The sequence below is a fragment of the Acomys minous genome (genome assembly GCF_964271855.1).
Source record: "Acomys minous genome assembly, chromosome: 2".
NCBI classification, from domain to species: Eukaryota; Metazoa; Chordata; class Mammalia; order Rodentia; family Muridae; genus Acomys; species Acomys minous.
Genome location: NC_140484.1, coordinates 36,370,394 through 36,393,615, shown reverse-complemented (window position 1 = coordinate 36,393,615; position 23,222 = coordinate 36,370,394). Strand labels below are relative to the sequence as shown.

At 45.3% G+C, this 23,222-nt stretch overlaps 1 protein-coding gene across 3 annotated transcripts in view; it reads right to left on the bottom strand.

Annotated features, from left to right (window-relative positions):
• The window catches only part of MAMDC2 (MAM domain containing 2), a 150,800-nt gene extending 133,063 nt beyond the window's left edge, over positions 1–17,737 (bottom strand). Inside the window, exons 1-2 of one of the 3 annotated variants that reach the window (XM_084764332.1) lie at positions 17,190–17,737; positions 16,731–16,844 (exon numbers count right to left, since the gene is read on the bottom strand). In XM_084764332.1, coding sequence (XP_084620458.1) covers positions 16,731–16,844; positions 17,190–17,223 — 148 coding nt within the window. In that variant the 5' untranslated portion in view covers positions 17,224–17,737. The remainder of the gene's footprint in view (positions 1–16,730; positions 16,845–17,189) is intronic. The other 2 variants (XM_084764333.1, XM_084764331.1) reach the window with 2 other exon arrangements.
• Positions 17,738–23,222: the final 5,485 nt, after the last annotated feature.

Genomic DNA, 23,222 nt, shown 5'->3' with positions numbered 1-23,222 from the left:
GAAAAGACCGGCATACATTTTTTTCCCAAGCTGGACTTGATTTGTTGGTGGGGGCTCTAGGCACAGAAAACTCTAGAAGAAATAAACCTCTTGTATGGTTTTCTTAGCTACGTCAGAACTCGTGGACAAGTTTGCCGTCACACAGTGCAGAGAGAATGTAAGTAATAAATGTCCCTTTCCTGGGCCGGGGGTGTAGTTTAGAGTTAGAAAACTTGCTTAGTATATCCAGGGTTCTGGAGTCAATCCCCAGGACTGAAAAAAGAAATGATGTGAATAAAATACAATGTTATTTTCTTCACAGAACTCAGATTGGAACAGAAATCTATAATAAAAAATAGATATGCTGCCTTGGGTCTCTGTGACCTGTTTCAGCATATCTTATTTTTCTACAACTCTAAAATGAGAGAAACCCAGCTCTCTGGGTTGCTCAGAGAGGTTCAAATTGCTTACCATAAAGCACGCAGACCAAGACTCAGATAGGAGTGATCACTCCCATAAACGGTAGCTGTTTTTGTAAGTGCTGTTGTTTCTATCACTGAGCTTGTTGGGAACCTGGGGCCAAGCAACAGGGAGAACAGAGAGATAACAAGCATAGCGATTCTTCATCTTTGGGGACAAATCTAGGATAAAATCCAGGACCTATTAGTTTTCTGGAGATGTTGGAGGGAAAAAAAACCTCTCATCTCCATCAGTAAGGAGCATCTTCCTTATGGGGTCACTGCCCACACTTCGTGAGCTGAGGCCTTAGTGTAGTGTCTAACACACAAGCCATTAATAAGTGGTCCAGGAGACGGTGTCATCATTCACCTTCTTACCCAGTCTCCATCAATATCAATATGCTCAGGAAATGCCCGTTTGGTTTTAGAGTCTGTAGAAACTCTGAAATGAGATGTAAGGGCAAAATTACCAAGTGTCATGTCATGGTGCTTGCAGCCCAGGGCACCATGATGAAAAACATGCTGCAACACACCAGCACCTGGTAGCAGAGACCAAGAGGAGACTGACCCTCTGAACCCCTACCATTCACTCTCCTGCCTTGCTCGGTGCTGTCAAATGTCTCCAAGACGGTATCTTTAAATCACTCTGAGGCTCAAACTCAGGGCATCTTGGGCACAACTGCGGATAACTGTTCCTATGATAGAATGATGGCAAATACTGTCTGGTCTTTTTATTTTTTATTTTTTTTATTTTCTTCAATAGCTGGGCTGATATTATGCTCAGCATAAGACGGTTTGCAAATGTGTCCAAACTCATGTGACAGGACCACATTCACAAAAACACAGATGGCTTCCAGACAACCAAAATGACAAATGAGAGGGGTTAATTAAAAATACACTATTTTTGCCCCCCTTTTCCTCTTTTGGTAACATTTTATTGTGAGTAGCTGTCTCTGTGGAAAGGTAAGGAGCGGGGAGATATTAGGAGTAGCGGGACGCGTTTGGAGCCGTCCACTTCCAGCTCTTACGTGCATCTGTCGTTTTATCTTCTCTCAATAGCAGCTCAACAGCTCACTCGACAGACAAGAGGTCATTTCAGCATGACAGAAATTAAGTCATTATTGATAATTATTGACATGGTCTTTAATTGCCGTAGTCAAGAATGTGGGATTTATGCTCTAAAGCTATCATAATTTCCTTTTCAATTTAACACTCTGTAACGCACATGTTAATGAAGTAGGCAAGTCCTAGTTTATGAACCCAACCTTGGAGTGAATCATGTTGCACGGCTGTTCCGCGGCTCTTCCGCTGCATCTCCAGCATCGTTTCTCTCATGCTATTCAATATTCAGGACAGACTAAGGTTTATGTTGACAACCAGGATGAAAATCTGTCCTGCCCTACAGAACTCAGGGTTCATGCATGTTCCCCATGTTTTCTGTGTAGCAAATATGAGCTCAGGGAGACACTGTCAGCATCAATTCACACACACATACGCACACGCACACACACACAGCTCACATATTTCTCAATGGCATCTGTAAAAAAAGAAAAAAAGAAAGAAAAAGGAAAACATTTTCAGAAACAAGATGTGGTTCCCAACACTTACTCCCTTTTTTAAGGATTTGCAATAGAACAAGCACAGAGCTTTTCTATCAATAAAGTTTATACTCTTGGTGCAGAATCAAAACATACTTGTAAGAGAAAAATCCTCTGGAATTGGATCCCGAAAATGTGTGTGTGTGTGTGTGTGTGTGTGTGTGTGTGTGTGTGTGTGTGTATGTGTGTGTGTGTGGGGGTGGTGTGCGTGTGTATGTAGCTTATGTATTTTATAATGTTACAGAAATAGAATTCTCTAGAGCAGTGGTTCTTAACCTGTGGGGCAAAGCCCCATTGGGGTCAAATGACCCTTTCACAGGGCTCAGCTAAGACTAGCAGGAAACAGATATTTACATTATGACTCATAACAGTAGCAAAATTACAGTTATAAAGTAGCAACAAAAGGAACTTTATGGTTGGGGTCACTACAGCATGAGGAACGGTATTAAAGGGTCACAGCATTAGGAAGGGATGAGAGCCACCTCTCTAGGAGGCTAAAAAAGAAAAGGCCCTGAGTTGTAATTGCGAACTAGACTTGGCCCTAAGACACTGAGCCCGTTTCCTAGGGAGTGCAGCGTATTCAAGCCCCAAACAACACTCCAGCTCTCCTTGGCAGTGAGGCAGAACGGTTTCAAATAAGGCGTGGAAATTTCTCTGAGCATCTTGCTAAGTTATAGATCACACTGCTGCACCGCTGTTCTGTGAGGAACAGAGTTAGCACTGGTCCACGTGTCTGGTGGGACAGCCAGCTTGCAGGCACACTGAGCTGAGTGTCCTTTCAATGCATTTGGAGTAAGAGGAGATGAGGTTGAAATTCAGGAGGGTCCCTTAAAACTGCCAAAGTAGGGTAGGTGGGGGGCCTTGAAGTTCCCTGGACTTTTCTTCCAAGATAACACTGACGCCTCAGAAGTGAATCCTCCAAATGGCTCTAAGAGCTAATTCTAATCTGTTACTGGAAAAATAAACACCGAGTACATTCCCCTGCCTCCGCTGCTGCCTTTCTTCCCAAAGGCTTGTGACTGCATGGGACACATGCTGCTAGCTAGCTGTAACAGAGAAACTGAGGACGGAACTTGGATTTGTGACCTCGCCAGTATTTTGTAGAGACTCTCCATGATCTCTAGAGTGGCACACACAGTCTGTCAGTCTGCCTTCCCTGATGCTGACCTCTGCACGTACCCAGGTGCCACCCTACGTTCTAGGGTAGCTGGTGCAGAATGCACAAACTCAAGCCTTTGCGGCCAGGAGCGCTTGTGCCTGGCAACCATCTCCATGTTGGGTTTGTATATAAAATCATTACATTGTAGTGATGACCAGCGAGTACCTGGCAGACACTTGTCATAGACCCTGTCTACGATGTGGCTATGTCACAGGGCTCCCTTTCCACTTCTCACTGGGAACTGGACAATTTTCTGTCACTGAAGTTCTCTTAGACACAAGCTGCCCTCTGGCATCCTCTTGATTTGAACTCTTTCTGCTGAATCCTTTCTTTGCCAGGATTTCCCCGCTATTCCACAAGCAAGCAATGGTCTCTACTTCCCAAACAAAACAAAATAACTGAATCTCTCTTCTAATATTCAATTTTTTTTTTGCTGATAAATTTCCACCAAACATCAATGCTCTGCTTCTGTCCTCAGCATCCCACGGTAAGTGTACCTGCTGAGCATCCATGCTCTGTGAATGGTCAAGCCTAGTGGCCAAGCTGCAGGGTGGTACACCTCATGAGGTTGACGGGAACCTCTCAATGGCAGGCATAACCCGCTGGCTTCTGGGCACCTCTCTTTCCCAGCCCCCTGCATGCACGTTGGCTTCTGTGCACCTCTCTTTCCCAGCCCCCTGCATGCACGTTGGCTTCTCTGCACCTCTCTTTCCCAGTTCCCTGCATGCATTGCCTCATTCCTTCTGCTTCTTTCATGCCTTCACCTCCTTCCCATACCTAGTCCTTAAATGCAAGTGTAAAGCTCCATTCTTGGCCTCCGGCCGCTATCACCGAATGCCTTCTCCTTTAGCTGACCATCATCTTGGGTCAAGATTTTGCCCATTTGTTTGCTTGAAGACTCTGCAGCCACTGTCTGTCCCAGACTACAAATGACTTTTAGATTCTTTTTACCCCCAATGGTTTCTGAAACCTTACTAAAGGAAAAAAAAATATCAATCAATTACTAGGAGAGCTAATAGTTGATCACTCATCCATCAGCAACTTGCACCATTTATTCAGTGCAATATTAAACAGTATTGGAAGATAGATTAACTATTAGCTCACAGCATCCTAATAGTTTAAGTGGGAATTACAAAATGTTTTGGGACCCTATTTTGGACTACAAAGGGAGTTTACCTTCCCATTTCCATTCTCTGGAGAACAAGGGCCAGTCATTCCTTTATTGATCTGCATCAACTGCATCCTGTTTTAGGTTCTGCTGATACTATAACTCAATACCAGCTCCCTGGCCACACCAGGTATGAGCATAAAGCACATCATGTAACTTCAAATCTCTGACAGTGGAAGGCTCACACAAGAATGGGTGCTGCCAGAGCGATGCTGCTTCCTTTAAACACCCATCTCCCTCCCTCCCTCCCTCCCTCCCTCCCTCCCTCCCTCCCTCCTTCCCTCCCTCAGATGGTTTCTTCATCAGGTTAGAGCACTGAGGATGGGTTTAGTATCATAACCAAATTAGAGTGAAGACATTGGCCACACAATACACATGCTCTAGCAATTTTTTTTTAAAAAATTTTGAATCTTGGGCAACTGTCCTCCAGTAAATACTTTTACACTTCCTAAAAGCAGTTATTATCCAAGGAACGTAAGTTTTCTCAGATGAGCATGTGAGTGAATGGAGGGAGGTAAACAAACAAAAAATTAAATTAAATTAAATAGGTGAAGTCTAATAGGGGAGCAGCAAGAGTAAGGGGGAAAAAACCAGAAATTTATTCCAGCTACAATGCAATTCTTCCGACTGTAAGGTAGCATCACGTGGCATACTCCTGAGCACATTCCTGAGATACTCTGTTGTTCTTATCTTTGTCTGTGCTTTAGATCTGTGTAGTCTCTGGCACTAGGGGGTCTTCTGGGCTTGGACCACATGGCAGTGAACAAATGGATAAAAGAGTTTTAGAAAGAGTTAAAGCAGGAGACACTGTGATCTGAGGCTATCAAGACAAAGGCTGCCCTCACTGTTAACATGTGGATGATGGACTCTTGTTGTAAATGCAGCCTTAGGTGGGTTGAAGGGGTGGTCTGTAGGCAAACAGATTGCCAGAAAGAATTCCCCACCTTGATATGGGCTGTCGTTAGTCTTACATTGTGGTTTGCCAGCGGACATGTCACCTGCAACTGGACATGTAGAACACTGTGCGAGGGTCTCGGGACAAATCACTAAGTCCCTTATTAATCCGTTTCAGTGCCATAGTCTGTGATTTTTGCATTGTTCCTCACTATTCCTATGTGTGCTTAAAGGCCAGGCCCAAACTCCTGAGTATCCTGGAGGTGAGAAAGGATTTGTCCCTTCTCACAGGGGCTCTGCCTGACACAGGCACTTGACTGGGAGGAGGTAGGAGAACCTCTCAGCAGCCTAATACCACCTTCCCAAACTAGAAACCTGAGGGTCACTTTTTTTTGTTACTGGCATCCAAAGACATCTGGCACTGCAAATTGAGTCCTCTTTGTAGTATTTTAATCATTTCTCCCCTTTCTTTTTTTCTTTTTCTTTTTTCATTTCATTTCTCCTCTTTCATACACAACTCCCCCTCTCCAATTCCTCCGTGTCTCACATCTCAGACCACTGAACAGTCCTCAGGCAATGTCTCTGCTTTAAGAGCCCCCTACACGGAGTAGGCTCATAGCTACTGAACACACAGGTGTAGGTGTGGCATAACCAATGTCTAGTGGGAAAGTCATATAAATAGATCTAGAAATGTCTAGATAAAAGTATTTCTTTATTCCCTTTCAAAAATTATCCATCGATTTGCATTTCCCTGATGACTAAGGAGGTTGAGCATTTCTTTAAGTGTTTCTCAGCCATTTGATATTCCTCTGTTGAGAATTCTCTGTTTAGTTCCATGCCCCATTTCTCGATTGGGTTATTTGGTTTGGTGGTATTTAATTTCTTGAGTTCCTTATATATTTTGGATATTAGACCTTTGTCAGACTTAGGGTTGGTGAAGATCTATTCCCAGTCTGTAGACTGTCGCTTTGTTCTCTTTACAGTGTCTCCTGCCTTACAGAAGCTTCTCAGCCTCATGAGGTCCCATTTATTAATTGTTGACATTAATGTCTGGGCTGTTGGTGTTCTGTTCAGGAAGTTGTCTCCTGTGCCAATATGTTCCAAGCTCTTTCCCATTTTTTCTTCTAAGTGACTTAGTGTCTCTGGTTTTATGTTGAGGTCTTTAATCCACTTGGATTTGAGTTTTGTACAAGGTGACAAATATGGGTCCAGTTGCATTTTTTTACACATAGACATCCAGTTAGACCAGCACCATTTGTTGAAGATGCTATCCCTTTTCCATCGAATGGATTTAGCTTCTTTGTCAAAAATCAAATGACCATATGTGTGTGGATTCATATCTGGGTCTTCGATTCGATTCCACTGATCAACCAGCCTGTTGCTGTGCCAGTACCATGCTGTTTTAATTACTATTGCTTTATAGTACAGTTTGAGATCAGGTATGGAGACTCCTCCAGAGCACCTTTTATTGTACAAGATTGTTTTAGCTATTCTGGGTTTTTTGTTTTTCCATATGAAGTTCAGAATTGAACTTTCAATGTCTTTAAAAAATTGTGTAGGTATTTTGATAGGGATTGCATTGAATCTGTATTACACCCATCAGAATGGCTAAGATCAAAAATTCAAGCGACACCACATGCTGGCGAGGATGTGGGGAGAGAGGAACACTCCTTCATTGCTGGTGGGAATGCAAACTAGTACAACCACTTTGGAAATCTATCTGGTGCTATCTCAGAAAAATGGGAATAGGGCTTCCTCAAGACCCAGCTATTCCACTCCTTGGAATATATCCAGAAGATGCTCCAGCACACAACAAGAAAATTTGCTCAACCATGTTCATAGCAGCCTTATTCATAATAGCCAGAACATGGAAACAGCCGAAATGTCCCTCAATAGAAGAATGGATAAAGAAACTGTGGTACATATACACTATGGAATACTATTCAGCTATTAAAAACAAGGACTTCCCGAAATTTGTGGATAAATGGATTGAGCTAGAAATGATCATAATGAGTGAGTTAACCCAGAAGCAGAAAGACTCAAATGGTATATACTCACTTATATCTGCATATTAGCCCAAGGGGCATGTCCCACGAAAGCCTTCACTTACCAGGAAACTGAGACAGAGGAGAGGACATTCTAGTGGGATTCTAGATGAGAGAATCATGGGAGAAAGGCAAAGTAGAAGGACCCAGAGGGTCCTAGAAGCCTACAAGTAGAACATTATGATAGGCAGATTTGGGCATAGGGGTCCCGCTCAAACTAAGGCACCAGCCAAGGACAATATAGGCGGTAAACCTTAAACCCCTACCCAGATCTAGCCAATGGACGGAACACTCTCCACAGTAGAGTGGAGAGTGGGATATGACTTTCTCACATACTCTGGTGCCTCACCTTTGACCATGTCCCCTGGAGGGGGAGACCTGATGGCACTCAGAGGAAGGACAGCAGGTTACCAAGAAGAGACTTGATACCCTATGAACATATAGAGGGGGAGGTAATCCCCCTCAGGAACAGTCATAGGGGAGGGGAGTAAGGGGAAAATGGGAGGGAGGGAAGAACGGGAGGATACAAGGGAAGGGATAACCATTGAGATGTAACAAGAATAAATTAATAAAAAAAAAATAAAAGAAAACAAACAAACAAACAAAAAAAAATTATCCATCGAGAAAGGTTATCGGTGTTGGGAGCTAACTGATTTCCCTTTAAGCCAGTTTCCTTCTATTTTACTTAAATGGCCATTTTTGTCATTTGCAATTATAATCTGTGACTACTTACAGTACTTTTGAATCGCTCCCATAAGATTCTTGTTAAATTCCTTTGGTCTATGGCTGTCACCAAGGACAGATCCTGTGTCTATGAACATCACACACATGTGTCCTATGCAATGTGTCCTGCACCTACCAACGTATCTCCCAATTGGTACTCAAAAGTTTACTGATAGATGTTCTTTAACAGTCCTTTTCTATAGACTAGGATTCATTTATGATACTATGGACCTCCGGTATTAAACTACTTGATTGTTTCATTATTTCATTCTTGGCCTCAGAGTCTGACAAGCACACTTTATTTGCTCATGAAACAGGGAAATTGGACATTCAAGCAGATCTTACTGAGTGCAGACCCTATCCTCTGGTTTCCCCAGCTGTCACCTTCCTACATATGGACTCCTTCTATGGAACAGACAATATCTACCTCTGCTTCTCCCCATCAAAATGGGCACCACTGACACCCCACACTTGAACCTTTTAGAAACACTATTTCCAGCAGCTAGTTCAAAGTCTAATAATCTTTGGATGAAACTACTTCTCAGAGCCAGCAGGTGGGCTCCCAGGCTCACACTGTGGTTGTGTATGATGGTGGAGAATGAAGGCCTTCAGGAAGCCTTGATGGAGAATGACCCAAGAGCTATCTGTCCACTGACATGTCCCAGACAAGGCATGGGCAAGCTAATCTGGACACTGCTTCACTGTTACGTCGGTAAATTACAGTGTGAACCACTGAAGACTTTCAATTCATCTGGTAGGAAGCACTAGTAAACACAACCAAAACCTCTTTCACTACAAGGAAAACTGTTGGGGGTTTTTATTCTCTATTTACTCTCAGAGGACAGGAGACTGACTAGGTTCAGAGTGTTTGCTAATGCCATGCGCTCCCCATCAGGCCTCCCGTGAGGTGAAGGGCTGGAGACTCCAGTAGGAGACTCTATTAAGAAGAATGTACAGGATGCAGAGAGGGAAGGGAAATGCCTCATTCTTCTGGGATGCTTGTGGAATGTTTGATGAACAGCTGGGCTTTAAAGCACCCATACTATTTGTATCTGTCAGCTTTGCAGTACTACAGTAAAACACCAGAGGCAACTAGCTTTACATATTAAAAAAAAGAATCATGTAGTTTGCAGTTCCTGAAGGTTCAAGACCAAGACGACACAAGCAGCCTTATTCATGTGACCTCTTGATGGCAACATATCATGGTAGGAGGACACAGAAGAGCAAAGCAGTTGTATCTGGAACTGACACAATAAGAGAAAGGACAGGCAAGGTCCTACAGTCCCTTCCAAGGACATGTCCCTAGCACCTAAGGACTTCCCAGAGTCCACAGCATCTAATTGCTTAATTATTAAATAAAATAAAATAATTAAGTTAAGTATTTAATAAAATTTAATGGATAAGTGTTTATAATTATTTAATGTGTATTTAATTACTTAAATAATAATAACTCAACAATATTTAATTAAATAATTAAAGCATAATCAAACCACAGCAGCATTTAAAGTAAACAAGAGAAGGAGAAGAGGATGGAAAGGCAGGTGTGGCGAATAGGACAGAGACAGATAGAAAGAATAAGGATGAGTTAACAGTGTCCTAGGGATCAATAGGAGAAAAGGGTAGAAGTATAATTTGAAGCAGATCATGAGGGACTGCACATGCCAAGCTAGGTAGTTTAGGGACAGATGATAGTTATCAATGGTTTTCTAAGGAGATGATGTCTCTTCTTCACTGTCCCAGAAAGGTCTGTGGAACGGCAGGCCATCATTCCCATGTCCAGTTCTCTACCATAGACAGGCGTCAGTCTGTCAGCCAGCCAGCCAGTTTATTTAACAGTGTGGAGCCTGGTCCAGTTTCTGGCCAAATGAATCAGAACCCTTGGAATCAGAGCCAGACATGACTACTTAAAGAGAAACGCTCAGGTGCTCTCTAACCAGTGCTCAGAGTCAATGTCTCGGTGAAATAAAGTGGGAGTAGTATGCAGGACAGGAATTTCATCACACTAAACTTTCTTATTCTTCAGTAACGTCCTCATATATCACTGGCAACGTGTTTTTCAGTATGCAACAGCACGGCTTCTTCCAGTTGATAGACAGGCAGTCAAACACATCAAGACCAGACCAGAGTGAATACATTTTTATGATATACTTGATTAGGTAAGCATATGAAAAAATTGAGGAAGAATATTAGAAAAATTGACAGGTGTGAAAATCAGAGTTATTCATCTGGAATGTCTGAGAAGAATTCATTACCAGCTGGCTCTACCTATTGAAATGCCCAAACCTCTATTAGCATAGCTGAGTCGGCGCTAAATTCTTGAACGGCAAGTTTGTTACATAACATAGAAATAGGACCAGGCTTTGGGTAATATAATAAAAGAAACACTGATATTTTAAGGATAAGGACTTAAGCATCAGGATATTGGAGCTGGAGAGGTGACTCGGTGCTTAGGAACACTGGCTGCTCTTCAGAGCACCTGGGTTTGATTCCTAGCACCCACATGGCAGCTCATAACCATCTGTAACTCCAGTGCCAGGGATCTGACACTCTTTTCTGGCTATGGGCTCTGCATCCACATGGCACACAGACATGCACATAAAATTAAAATAAATAAATCCTAAGACAACAAGACCTCTTCCTCGTCCTTGCTGCCCTCCTCCTCATGCGCCCCCCCCCGCCGCACCCCTGCCTCCTTCTGCTTTTGTTGAGGTACAGCCTCACCCCTGGGACTTGTGATACATCCCAGGCAAGTCTTGAACTCTCAACCCCCAAGCTCCTGAGTGATAAGCCACCCCACCCAGAAAGAGCCAGAATTTTTGTTAAATATTATTATCCCAACACAAAAGTTACAAAACACGGTCATTGTAGGTTAAGAAACTCAAGGGTGGCAAAGCAAGCATAGAGTCAGTCCCATGACAGCATTCTTTGACCTTGGCTGACATCTATACTTCAGAGAAGGAAAACATCCTAAGAATCCCCAGACATCTCTGGGGGAGAGGTCTGGGATCCAGTGAACAGCTTCCCAGTCATCGCTCTAATCTGAGGGGGAGGAACTGGGCCTGGACCTTGTCCTAGAGAGAGGCTGACAATTCTGAGAGCCTCTGTCCCATAAGCCAGCCAGGCAGAAGCTGTTCAGGCTAGATTCAAAGAGGAGTGATCAGGAAAGACATCTCCTAAGCAGGCTGAGAGAAGGGAGATGGGGAGGCCGAGGTTAGAGGCCTGCCTGAAGCTGAGGAGTGCTCCTCACCACAGCTGGGAGTCTCAGGGAGGCACCAGCACCACCAGTGACAAGAACCAATTGAGGTTGAGGTCCTAGCTCTGTGAGACAGATAAATGGCGAACCGGGCTGGGGAAGGAGGCAGAGACAGGGGCAGAGAGCACATGAGTTACAACGAAAAACAAAACAAAACAATATGAGCTTCAGAAAGAGACTACAGCCCAAGTATGTGACAGAGCCTCATTGCTTTACACACTCGAATCTTCCAGGCATGCAGAAGTTAGGTGAAGCTCTTGAGGGCTTAACATAAAAGAAATGATAAGAAAGTTCACCCTCTGGCTATAATGAAAAGCAATCGGCAAAACTACAAGCAAAAGATAGCTAAGGCTGAATTAGAAGAGTGGATGTTTATGTACAATGTGTGTACTGCTGCTAAGCTACAAATCTGGCAATAGTGTGAGGATCACATTATATGTATCATACAGTTGTCACTGTGTTAGTGTGTCAGTGGGAGTAATCTTCAGAAAAATCCTACACGACACATATGTTTATTACTCCCATTTTATTTATTTATTTTTCATTTTATTTTATGTGTGGGTATTTTGCCTGCATGTATGTCTGTGCGCCACAGATGTGCAGTGTCCATAGTGGCCAGAAAGGCATCAGATTTCCTGGAATTGGAGTTATAGATAGTTGTGGGCTGCTGTGGGGATGCTGGGAATTGAACCCAGGGATTCTGGGAAATCAAACAGTGCTCTTAGCCACTGAACCACCTCTCCTGCTCCTTCATATCTCTTTTGAGCTCTAGAGTGAACAAAATAACCAAGCCTTCTGTGCAAGATAGCTTTATGTTAACTTGACACAAGCCAAAGTCATCTGAGAAAGAGAGAGAACCTCAATAAGAAAATGTGTTCATAACATTAGTTTACAGGCCACACTATGGGGCATTTTCTTAATTAGTGATTGATGTGGAAGGGCTCAGCCAATTGTGGGTGGTGCCATCCCTGGGCTGGTGGTCCTTGGTTCTGTAAGAAAGCAGGATGAACAAGCAAGCTATGAGGAGCAAGGCAAGGAGCACCCTTCCATGGCTCTGTCTCAGCTTCTCCTCCTTCCAGGTTCCTTGCCTGTTCCTGTCCTGAATTCCTCCAGTGATGGACCATGGTTGGGAAGTATAAGCCAAATTAACCATTTCCTTCATTACTTGCTTTTGGTCATGGTGTTTGACCATGGCAGCAATAGAAACCCTAAGACAACTGCCCTTGAAGGAACAGTGTCTGATTCTAATATGAGCTGGCCATGTTAGTTTCTAACAACCTGTTCAAGCTGCTTCACATGGTAAGGAACCAACTTCGAAGGTGAAGGAAAAACAGTAGAGAACGAAGAATGGCACAAGGGCACATGTGTGGTCAGATGTCATGGACCTTATACCCAGCTGTAAGTGTCATCCTGTCTGGGCTACAGTGTGAAAAACAGACATCCGGCACGGGACATCCTCAGAGGTCCCACTCTTACACCATATGCAGAGCCTCAGCAGAACTCAAACTGCGCAGGCCCAGAACACACGGCCATGCTCAACCTGGGAGCAGGACACCAGCACAACTCCAAACAGCTGCTTCGGATGCAGCAGAAACTGTGCAGCCACATTTCTGCAGTCAGCGTCTTTTTGAGAGGTGCCCAAGGAACATTCTAGACTTGTTCTGGTTTCCAGCCTCTATCCAGCAGGGTTGTGAGTGAGTGGAGCTTCTGCTGGGAAAACTCCACAAAAACATTCAGCAGAAGTAATACAGGACCCACGGGGAGTGAGCGGGCCGGAGAACGGGGGGTGGGCAGAGCTTCCTTAACAACATGATGATGTCTGGGTCAGATGCTACAGTGACCTTCTAAGGTCGGCATAGTCCCTTTGCAATCCTTGCCAGACTTTGGGTCCAGCTGGGCCTCAAGAAGAGTCAGGCAGGATGCATCACTGTTAGTAATAACTGGCACATGACCGTGTGCAGAACTGAAACTCAGATGGCCAATGGGGAGTATCCTTAAAAGACAAGGAAAGAATTTGGGTGAAGGAAAGTGCCAGAAAGTGATGCATGCAGTGCATAGGAATATTACAGTGGAGATATGAGTACACCCTACCATGTCCCCTGCCCCCTGCCCTTAGCCTTGCTTTCCCAGCTCCCATAAGCTACAAAAGCCACCCACCTGTCTCTTGTATTGGGAAGTTTCTCCCTACTTAGACACTATCAAGGAAGCACAAAGCAGATCTTCCTCTAAATGTTTTGAGTTTCTTTCTTTCTTTCTTTCTTTCTTTCTTTCTTTCTTTCTTTCTTCCTTTCTTCCTTTCTTTCTTTTCTTCTAACCAGAATCATTCCCACATCCACCTTCTTCTCCCAAGTAAATAGTATCTACTTTAGGTTTTGTTCTTCCTCCCGGCACTCAGCTAAGGGGTTCTTAGAGAGTGAAGGTTAAGCTCCTAAGCCAAAACCAAGAGCAAAGCCCACTCTATCACCAATTGAATGGGGGCTGGAGGGATGGCTCAGTGGTTAAGAGCACTGTCTGCTCTTCCAAAGGACCCAGGTTCAATTCCCAGCACCCACATGGCAGCTCACACCACTGTGTAACTCCAGTTCCAAAGGATCTGACACTCTCACAACAATGCACAGAAAATAAAAGTAAATAAAATATTTTTAAAAGATAAATGAATGCAGAAGTTTTTATAGTATAAAATGGAGCTTATTTCCTAAGACTGAATTCAAACCTAAGATTTCAGAGCTATTTCCAATTTGAGTTTGACATAATATCACCTATTTCAACAAGTAGGAAGAGTTTACATCTATATTTACATATGTAGGTACATATGTAGGTTTACATATGTATATGCATATATAAAAATGACTATGAACCAGGCAGTCAGAGATGTGTAGAGATCTAACACTCAGATAAACCAAGAAATAGGCCTCATATAGTTTCACATAGCAGGAGAGTGATTCTGTGGTGTGAGGTGTTTGTCAACTATTCTCAGACCCCTTTAGGAAATTCTAATTTGCAAATTGATTTCTGGAATCCACTCTTCACTGGGCATTGGCATTGCTCTCTTCACTGTAGGTTAACTGACTGACCAAGGAAATATAGGAAGTGCTGTTTATGTTGCAAGGACTTGTGGGTAAAATCTGTGGCATTTACAGCTTTCTTGGCAGATGCAGCACCCAGAGGTGTCTGGAGTCTGTTTCACAGAGGTTCTGCAATGAAATGGAGGGTTTCAAATAGCTCCCCAAATTTGAGCCTGGGACAAGTTTGCTATTTTAATTTCCCAATATAGAGTAAGGGTAATTCTCAGAGATCGCTTCATAGCAGGCAAGTACAGCAGCTGGCACACATCTGTCTTGCTGCCCCAGAGTCTGCAGTGGGCAGTTATGTCCAAGTTCCAGCCTTTGAAACTTTGATCGGTAGGATGGAAGCCTAACCTGTCTGCTCTGCTCTGGAGTGCTCAGAACAGGATGTATTAATGTCCTCCAGCCAAGTCAGTGGGCCAGCCAGCCAGAAAGCAGTGGCTATGCAGAAGAAAGTGGGAGAGCCACAGTGCTTCAATTATGTAACTCTAATCACCATTTCCTATAAGCATCTTCCTGCTTTCCCCGGAGGGGGCTGTTTAACAGCCACGTTGGTGTGGAGGTGCCAGCTCAGTGCAGGGCTTCCTACTAGCCTGGGAGGTCCTTCTGCTCAGCAGGCAGTGCCACGCTCAGCCAGGATTCTGAATGGGAGGCAGTTTTGACCTGACAGGAGATCATAGAGAACACTTAATGTCTCAGACGCCTGATGTGAGAGAGAGATACCCATCCCCCCCCCTTCCCTGCCCCACCCCAGGGCCACAGCGGCCTGAGACAAGTGAGTTTAGGGTATAAGATTCAGGGAGCTCTTCCCTCTGGGGTCTACATGAGTGGCTTATTTTGAACCTGGCCTTACTTGGGGCTAACAATGTAGGTTCAGGTATAGAGATGTGTGTGTGTGTGTGTACACTCTGGTAGTCTGGGATCCTCAAAATGTGGACCCCAGAGGAGAAGGAGCAGCAGCCGTCCCAGTATTATCTTGGAACCTGTGAGACATTCTCAGGCCTCAATCCAGACCACTGAATCAGACTCTGAAGAAAGGATAGGAAATTGTGTTGGAACGTGCTCGCCGGGTCACCCTGATGCCTTCTCAAAGAAACTTTGAGAAGCTTTGCAAACTTGAGAACAATGCTCCCAAAGCCACTGCCGTAACATAGGTAGAGCCATCTTCCAAGACATTTCAAACCCAACCAGAGCAGAGGAAAGAATGGGATGATGGGCTTAAAGTCTTTTTCTTAAGCCACCATCAGGGAAGGGGCATCTTCAACAATGCGTTGATCTTTCTCACGTATACCTAAGTAAACTGCGCTCAAGAGTGTTACAGACAACGGTAATTACTGACTTAGTATCTTCTGATTTCTTTCCCTAGCTGAGCAGTGCAGTGTTGGTCACTCAGTCAACCCTATGACTAGTTGAAGGCTCAGATTCTCATATCAGCCACCTGTGCGGATCACGGAAGCTCATGTAGGCAAGACTCCTGATGGTTTCTACATCCTGAGCTAGGGTCTTGCTCCAGGGAGCCAGGCTGGATGGCTTGAACTTGAGGACAACTGAGTTGGGGAGAAAGGTCAGTTGGCTTCCTTTATGGCAGTGTGTCTTTTAAGGGAGTCTACTCCAAACCCAAATAAATGGTTCTGAGGATCAAGCTTCAAAATGTCGGGGACAAGAGCAGAGCGAGCAAAGGAGAGGAACAGCAGTACCTGTATTTGGAATGTTTTTACTGTAATAATGAAAGGCAAGAAGACACACCAGACTGTTCTTCATGTGAGCTTTGTCACAGGAACCAACTTGTACAGAGTAATGAGACTGTGACCAACTAGCCCCAGCCCAGTGGCTTCTGACACTCCACGGTGGACTTAACTCGTTTGTCCGGGACTGACTTAGACGCTGGATGGGAAAGGATGGATCACGGCGAAACCTGCTGTGGGGTAGACCTCAGTGTCTTAGCACTGAAGCCCCTCTTACCAGTATGGAAACATTGCTGCAAAGCTTCCTGTGAGCTAGTCCTATTTGACTTTCCAAGCTCAGGCAAGTGGATGCTGAGGACTAAGCAAAGCTATATCAGCCTGCAGGGGGCACAAGGCTAGTGGGGGACAGTCATTAGCAGAATCCCCCTTTGTCCCTTTCAGTAGGATGGGCGGGGCGGGGCGGGGCGCGGGGGGTGGGGTGGGGGTTGGAGCGCGCTCAGAGCCAGGTACACAGCCATCCTCTTCCCGGTGGTTTCCCTGGCCTCTCCTAGCTGCAGGAGGATTGGAAGGAAGCTTCATGACTCACGCTTTTCCTCCCAAAGGGAACTAACTCCAAGATAATGTTACTTCCGGGAGGAGGGGTGGAGGAAGCGAGCCACGAAGAAAGTTCACCTCGGGCACCTTTCCATGGAGCCCCCCTTACCTTCCTCATTTAGAATCCAAGGCAGAAACGCAAACACCGAGTCGAAGCCACACGTGCCATCTTCAAAGGTACAGGAGCCAGCGGGCAGGTCCAGGGCGCTGGCAAGCTGCAAGGCTGCGGGCACAAAGAGACTTTCAGTTTGGGTTTCTGCTTGGCAGCATTGCACCAGCCTTGGGCACTACCTGGTGAAAGTCGGGGGAGGCATGTTGGAAAGAGGAAGAGGATGATGTGTGTATGACCTTCCTCAACATTCCTAGGATGCTCCTCTGCTCAACTCCACACCCACCCACCCCCATCCCAGGTTTGACCAGGGCAGGGAGCTTAGGGGCTGAGAATGAACCAGAAGAGCCGTTGGATGGCTGAGCCAACACCGAAAGCCTCACCCTGACAGCCTGAGTGGGAGAGAGTTTCCAAGACACGCTGGGGGCGGGGGGGTCTCCGGGGCCGGCGGGTTCTTACCTTGCACTGCCAGCAGGATTCCTTCTAGCATCATAATTGCACTTCAGGCAGAAGGACCCTCTGAATGCTGCTGGCTGCTGGCTCACTGGGACTCACTACTCCAAGAGAATGGAGAGTGCCAGGCAAGGATCTGAGGACCTGAAGGAGGTGCCACAGGCTGCTCAACTTTGCAGAGCCCGAGAAGCTGCTAGCCAAAGCGCCTGTGTACAGAGCCGGCTGCGGAGGGCTGCAGCACCCGGCGACTCTGCCCAGCTGGGCCCGGGACGACCGCCGGGCTGGACAGGGAGGAGACAACTGCACACTTGGAAAGGGCCAGGCAGCACTAGGGGAAAGAGGAGAGGTCAGCACACGGTGCCTTCGTCCAGAATTTGAAAGCTGGGGACCAGACCTCTTGCACACACTTGGAAGGGGCCGGTCCCTCTGCTGGGTTGGGACCAGAGGCTCCTGCCCCGCCCATCCGCGGTGGGAAACAGCTTATTTCAGGGGACAGCCTTCCCAGCATCTAGCTTGCCAATCTCTCAGGGCTGACCCTAATTTTAACCACCTTTCCTCAGAATGGAAGGGAATGAAATTCTCTTAGGGATTTCTAGAGGAAAATTTGGATATGGTGGGGGGTGGAATAAGCTTTAATTCTCGGAGTGGTTAGAATTAATGGCCCAGTGTTTCTAACCCTGGAATAGTACCCCCCCTTTTTTTTAGCCTGAGGAATGTCTGGCATTCTTTATGCTCAGCATTCCGTGGTCCAGTGAAATTGGGGGGGGGGGGCATTTCTCTTCTGCAAACAGCCATCATAGTGAAAGGTTTATCGGGGGTGTCACTTCCGGGCGATCTGCTTGTTAAAAGTTTAAACCCGAGTAAGTCTCCAACAGTGCTCTCACCCAGTCAATTAGTTCTTTCCGCTTCTTAATCTCCTCTGTCAGTGTGTGCAGGCAATGCTGTGACTAGGGCGGGGTGGCTTATTTTTTAATCCCCTGAAGAGGTCCATGCTTAAGTCTCTCACCCAGTACTTGTGGGATGGCGCTCCTGATGCTGTACATTTCTAACCATGTTCCAGCTCTGGCTTGACCTGGAGCCACAATCTGAGGGCTGCTAGTCTAACACTCTGCTGTTCAGCTGTCAGACCTCTGCCTTCAGTTTGCCCTCTCAAGCTTGCTTTTTCCTAAAATCTCCCACAGCAGGCCGTCTCCTTAGGTCTAGCTGCCCACTCTCCTGGACCCTTGACGCTAGAGTGACTAAAGCTCTTCCCTTCATCTCCTGGGTGGTTTCCTGAACCCTCCTTCAGTGCTTTACCCGGTTCCTCAGACTTAAACATACCCCAGCCCAGGGAAGCTCAGCAGCAGGTGTTTCTGTGTCACTGTCACCAGACCATTTCTATGTGGATGCTCGCCAGATATCTAGTACTTTACAGGTCTCAAGGAGAATGGCTCAGGCTCTATAACCTCCTCTTCCCTGTCTTAGTTAACAGAGTTATTTTCCAGCTGCTGAGGACAGAGAAACTTTAGCACATAGCATCATGTCTGACTGCTCTCTTCCTCCTATGACCGTGCCCAATCCTGTGTGCTCAGGACTGACGTCATACCAGGTACTAACCTGCTTCTTGTTTATGCTCAGGCCCTGATTGATCCATACCGGTGTCTTTTATTGGTCTCGAACACCAGCTGGGCCTCCTGATCCTGATCCTCCCATTGCTTCTCTGCCTTGCCCACCACATTTCCTTCTAAATATTAGAGTAGTTAGGGCTCTGTTCAAGACAGGAATAGGGCCATGCTACTCTTTGCTCAAGACCCAGTGATTCCTCTCATCATTTAATGAAATCTGAATTCTTCACAAGAACCTGTCAAGACTCACCAAGCCTCTTATCTCCTGATTCCTCAGCTATCAACGACTTTGGTTTGCTTCCCTCCTGCCACACACTGCAGCTGTGTCCTCGCAGGTCTTTGTACTAGCCATCCCTGCTGTTCAAAATACTCTTCCCCAGACACAGGTGGGTGCCCTGTTAGGTCTTCACTCTGGTGTCACTTTATTAGTGAAAAAAAAAAAACAATAATCACCTCCTTAATTTGTTAAAGTGTCCAGGATCTTTTTAAAAGTTGAGACATATTTTCGTGAATTTTCTGTAAGTTATGACTCATAGGATCAGAAACTTAGCTGGTGTATGCTACTTATTGTATTTATGTACATTCCCTTGGGTGGGAGGGAAAAGTGGACACATATTATGCATACTCTTACAGATGTTTTCTAGAAATAATCTCCTTTGGCCTTCTTAAGAGGTTGGTGTGGTTGTTATGGTTTAGACCTGGAATGCTCCTGAAATATCCTGTGTTAAAAGGTTATTTCCCAACCTGGTGCTATAAGGAGATGACAGAAGAGGTGGGGCCTTCTGGAATGTCCTCAAATTGTACGGGCATGCTCTTAGAAGGGTGGTGAGATGCCAGCTTGTCCCTCTTTCTCTCTTCAAAATCTTGGCCATACATTCAGTACCTTTGCTCTGGTATATGCTCCCTACTGTGGTTTGAGCAGAAACCTCCCACCAAAGCTGTGAGCCTAAAAAACCTCTCCTCTGTATAAGTGGGTCATCTTGGGTATTTGTTGCAATAACAGCAAGTTGATTAGCACAATGAGCCCCTTTAAGGAGTAGGAAAACTGAGGTGCAAAATCCTGTGACAGTCGGTGGTAGAGACAAGGCTAAGCCAGCCTCCAGTGACAGCAGGTGGTAGAGACAAGGCTAAGCCAGCCTCCAGTGACAGCAAGTGGTAGGGACAAGGCTGACCCAGCCAGCTCAGGAGCCTCCTTTGCCTTCTGTTCCACTTAAGCTTTTGCTCAAAGGCAATACTCTTTGACAGATGTAAACATTCGGAGACAGATATGAAACCATTTGAACTTCAAGACACTGTTTTCAGCTTCACAAGCTACTGTCAAACAGTTGCACCTTTGCTCCAGTATCTATAAATATCTGAAATATTTAGAATTGCCTTAGATTCATGTTTCAAGTTGTGAGGAAGTTTAAATAAAAAACCCAACTTTAAAAGTTCAAATAGATATCCAAATAATTAAAATATGATTTAAAGCCTCAAGGCCACACCCACTTGTGGGCACTTATGGAAAATGGGATCATAGACAGAGACAAGCACAAACTGGGTGAAGTAAATCCCACCCAGTATATAATGAGTGGTCCCTCAGCCACTGGTGTAGGTCAGCCACCTGATGTGTTTACTGGGAGGTGCCCTGGGATCAATACCCCTGTAAAGAAGGAGAAGACAGCAGCAGGGTTGGGCTAAAAAGAGAAGTAGAGTTGGAATGCAAGCTCCACAAACCTTGCTCTGCCCAAAGACACTCAAGGTAGAAAGGCTGATTTGATCAACCCATGATGGTCTGGAGGGACCAGGCCTTTGTACCTGCTGCCTCCATCAGTGACTGGATGTGGCCTTTCTAGGGACAAGAGTGATGCTGAGCAAGAGGGCTCTCAGTACTGAGACTGACCAGAAGAAGCAGGTGGCTGGAGACTGTTGGTGGCAGTATTCCCAGTGGCTGGGATGACAGATTCTTCTTGGAGGGGGTGGGGAGCCCATCAGTGCCCACCACAGACCTCTGTCCAGGAAGGAAGAGATATGGCAGCAGGCAGGCAGAGGGTTGAGAGAAGAATCCAGAGAATACAGGAGTTCTGGGCATCAGCCTTGTCCTAGAGTCACCATGCCTGGAGTCCACACAGCTGCAATGCTGTCTTATTATCATTTAGAAAAGGTGAATTAGAGCCCAGGGACCTAGAACCTCCAAGACTTAGCTTAGCCAAAGGACCAATAGTGTGTATAAAGCTCTGGATTGAAAAAAAAAAAGCCAGATAAAGGAACGATGATGGGTTAATAGGACCCTTCCCAAAGAGATGCATATATATCCTGAAGCCCGTGAATGTGCCCTTATTTGGAAAGAGAGGCTATATGCTTAAGTAATAAAATTTGGGATGTTGCGATGAGATCACCCTGGATTACCAGATGGGCCCTGAGTCAATGGTAAATGAGTGTTGTGAGAGGCAAAAGAGAAGTCAGTCACGTGCAGCAAATCACATAAAGATGGACGAGGAAGTGGACTGATGCAGCTCCAGGAATGTACAGAGCCTTGAAGCTGGAAGAGGTGAAAACACCCCCCACCAAGAGGAGCAAACTTTGCAGATTTCTTGACATTGAACTTCTGGCTCTAACACTTCAAAAGTTTTATCCATTTGTTCCGATCTCTCCCTCTCTCTCTCTCTCTCTCTCTCTCTCTCTCTCTCTCTCTCTCTGTGTGTGTGTGTGTGTGTGTGTGTGTGCATGTGTGTCTGTGTGTGTGATAAACATGTGCCAGACACTTAATATGCCTTCCCTCATTTAATCCATGCAATATCTCTGTGAAGCGGATGTTGTTATTGTACTCATTTTACAAATACAGAACCACATTAAGGGCAGTCAACTGACTGGCTTAGGTTTCCACTTCCAGCCAATAAGTCATCAGGGCTTGAACCCAGATGTCTGACTCTGATGGCCGTGCACTGCAGCACCCTATAAGGGCTGTTGCTTTAAACAGAGGTTTCCTACAGCACACGCTGGGGAAATGACCTGCTCTCTTTGTCAGAACACATACAATATTGGCCTCTCACTGTGATTGGGCCAAGCCCACTGTTACTAATCAGGTTCGGTTCTTCTTTACTTCTACCCTGAAGGTTTTCAAATTAGGGTTTCTTAAGAGAGGCAAGGGAAATACAGATGCTCCTTGCAGGAGTTTCTCTCACTGTTTGCTGTCTTCTCCCATAGCTGGAGGAAGCTCAGGAAAGGGTTTACCTGGGAGAAGAAAGGTGGTCAGGGTTTGTACTTGCACCACGTGCGCTGTGCTGTCCCAGCACTGAAGCGGTCTGCAGCACCCATGCTCCCTGCCGTGGGTGGCTCTCTCTTCCTCATTCTTGGGCAGTATCATGGGAAGATGACATCAAATGTTTCCTAAATGGGACCTCATGAGGCTGAGAAGCTTCTCTAAGGCAGGAGACACTGTCAACAGAACAAAGCAACAGCCTACAGACTGGAAAAATATCTTCACCAACCCTACATCTAACAAAGGTCTAATATCCAAAATATATAAAGAACTCAAGAAATTAAACACCACCAAACCAAATAAACCAATTGAGAAATGGGGTTCAGAACTAAACAAAGAATTCTCAACAGAGGAATATCGAATGGCTGAGAAACATTTAAAGAAATGCTCAACGTCTTTAGTCATCAGGGAAATGCAAATCAAAACAACTCTGAGCTTCCATCTTATACCCATCAGAATGGTTAAGATAAAAAATTCAAGTGACACCACATGCTGGCAAAGATGTGGAGAAAGAGGAACATTCCTTCATTGCTGGTGGAAATGCCAACTTGTACAACCACTTTGGAAATCTATCTGGCACTTTCCCAGAAAACTGAGAATACGGCTTCCTCAAGACCCAGCTATTCCACTCCTTGGAATATACCCAGAAAATGCTCCACCACACAACAAGGACATATGCTTAACCATGTTTATATCAGCTTTATTCATAATAGCCAGAACATGGAAACAGCCTAAATGTCCCCCAGTCGAAGAATGGAGAAAGAAACTGTGATACATTTACACTTTGGAATACTACTCAGCTATTAAAAACAAGGAAATCACAAAATTTGTGGACAAATGGATGGAAATAGAAATGATCATACTGAGTGAGCTAACCCAGAAGCAGAAAGACTCACATGGTATATACTCACTTATAATTGGACACTAGCCCAAAAGGCATGTCCCATGAAAGTCTTCACTTACGAGGAGATTGGGATAGATTTGAGGACATCCTACTGGGACCCTAGGTAAAAGAAGTATAGGAGATGGGGAAATAGAAGGACCCAGAGGGTCCTAGAAACCTACAAGAAGAACATCATGATGGGTGGATCGGGGCCCAGGAGGGTCTGCTCAAACTATTGCACTAACCAAGGACAATTCAAGTAGTAAACATCAAACCCCTACTCTGATCTATCTAATGGACAGGACATTCTC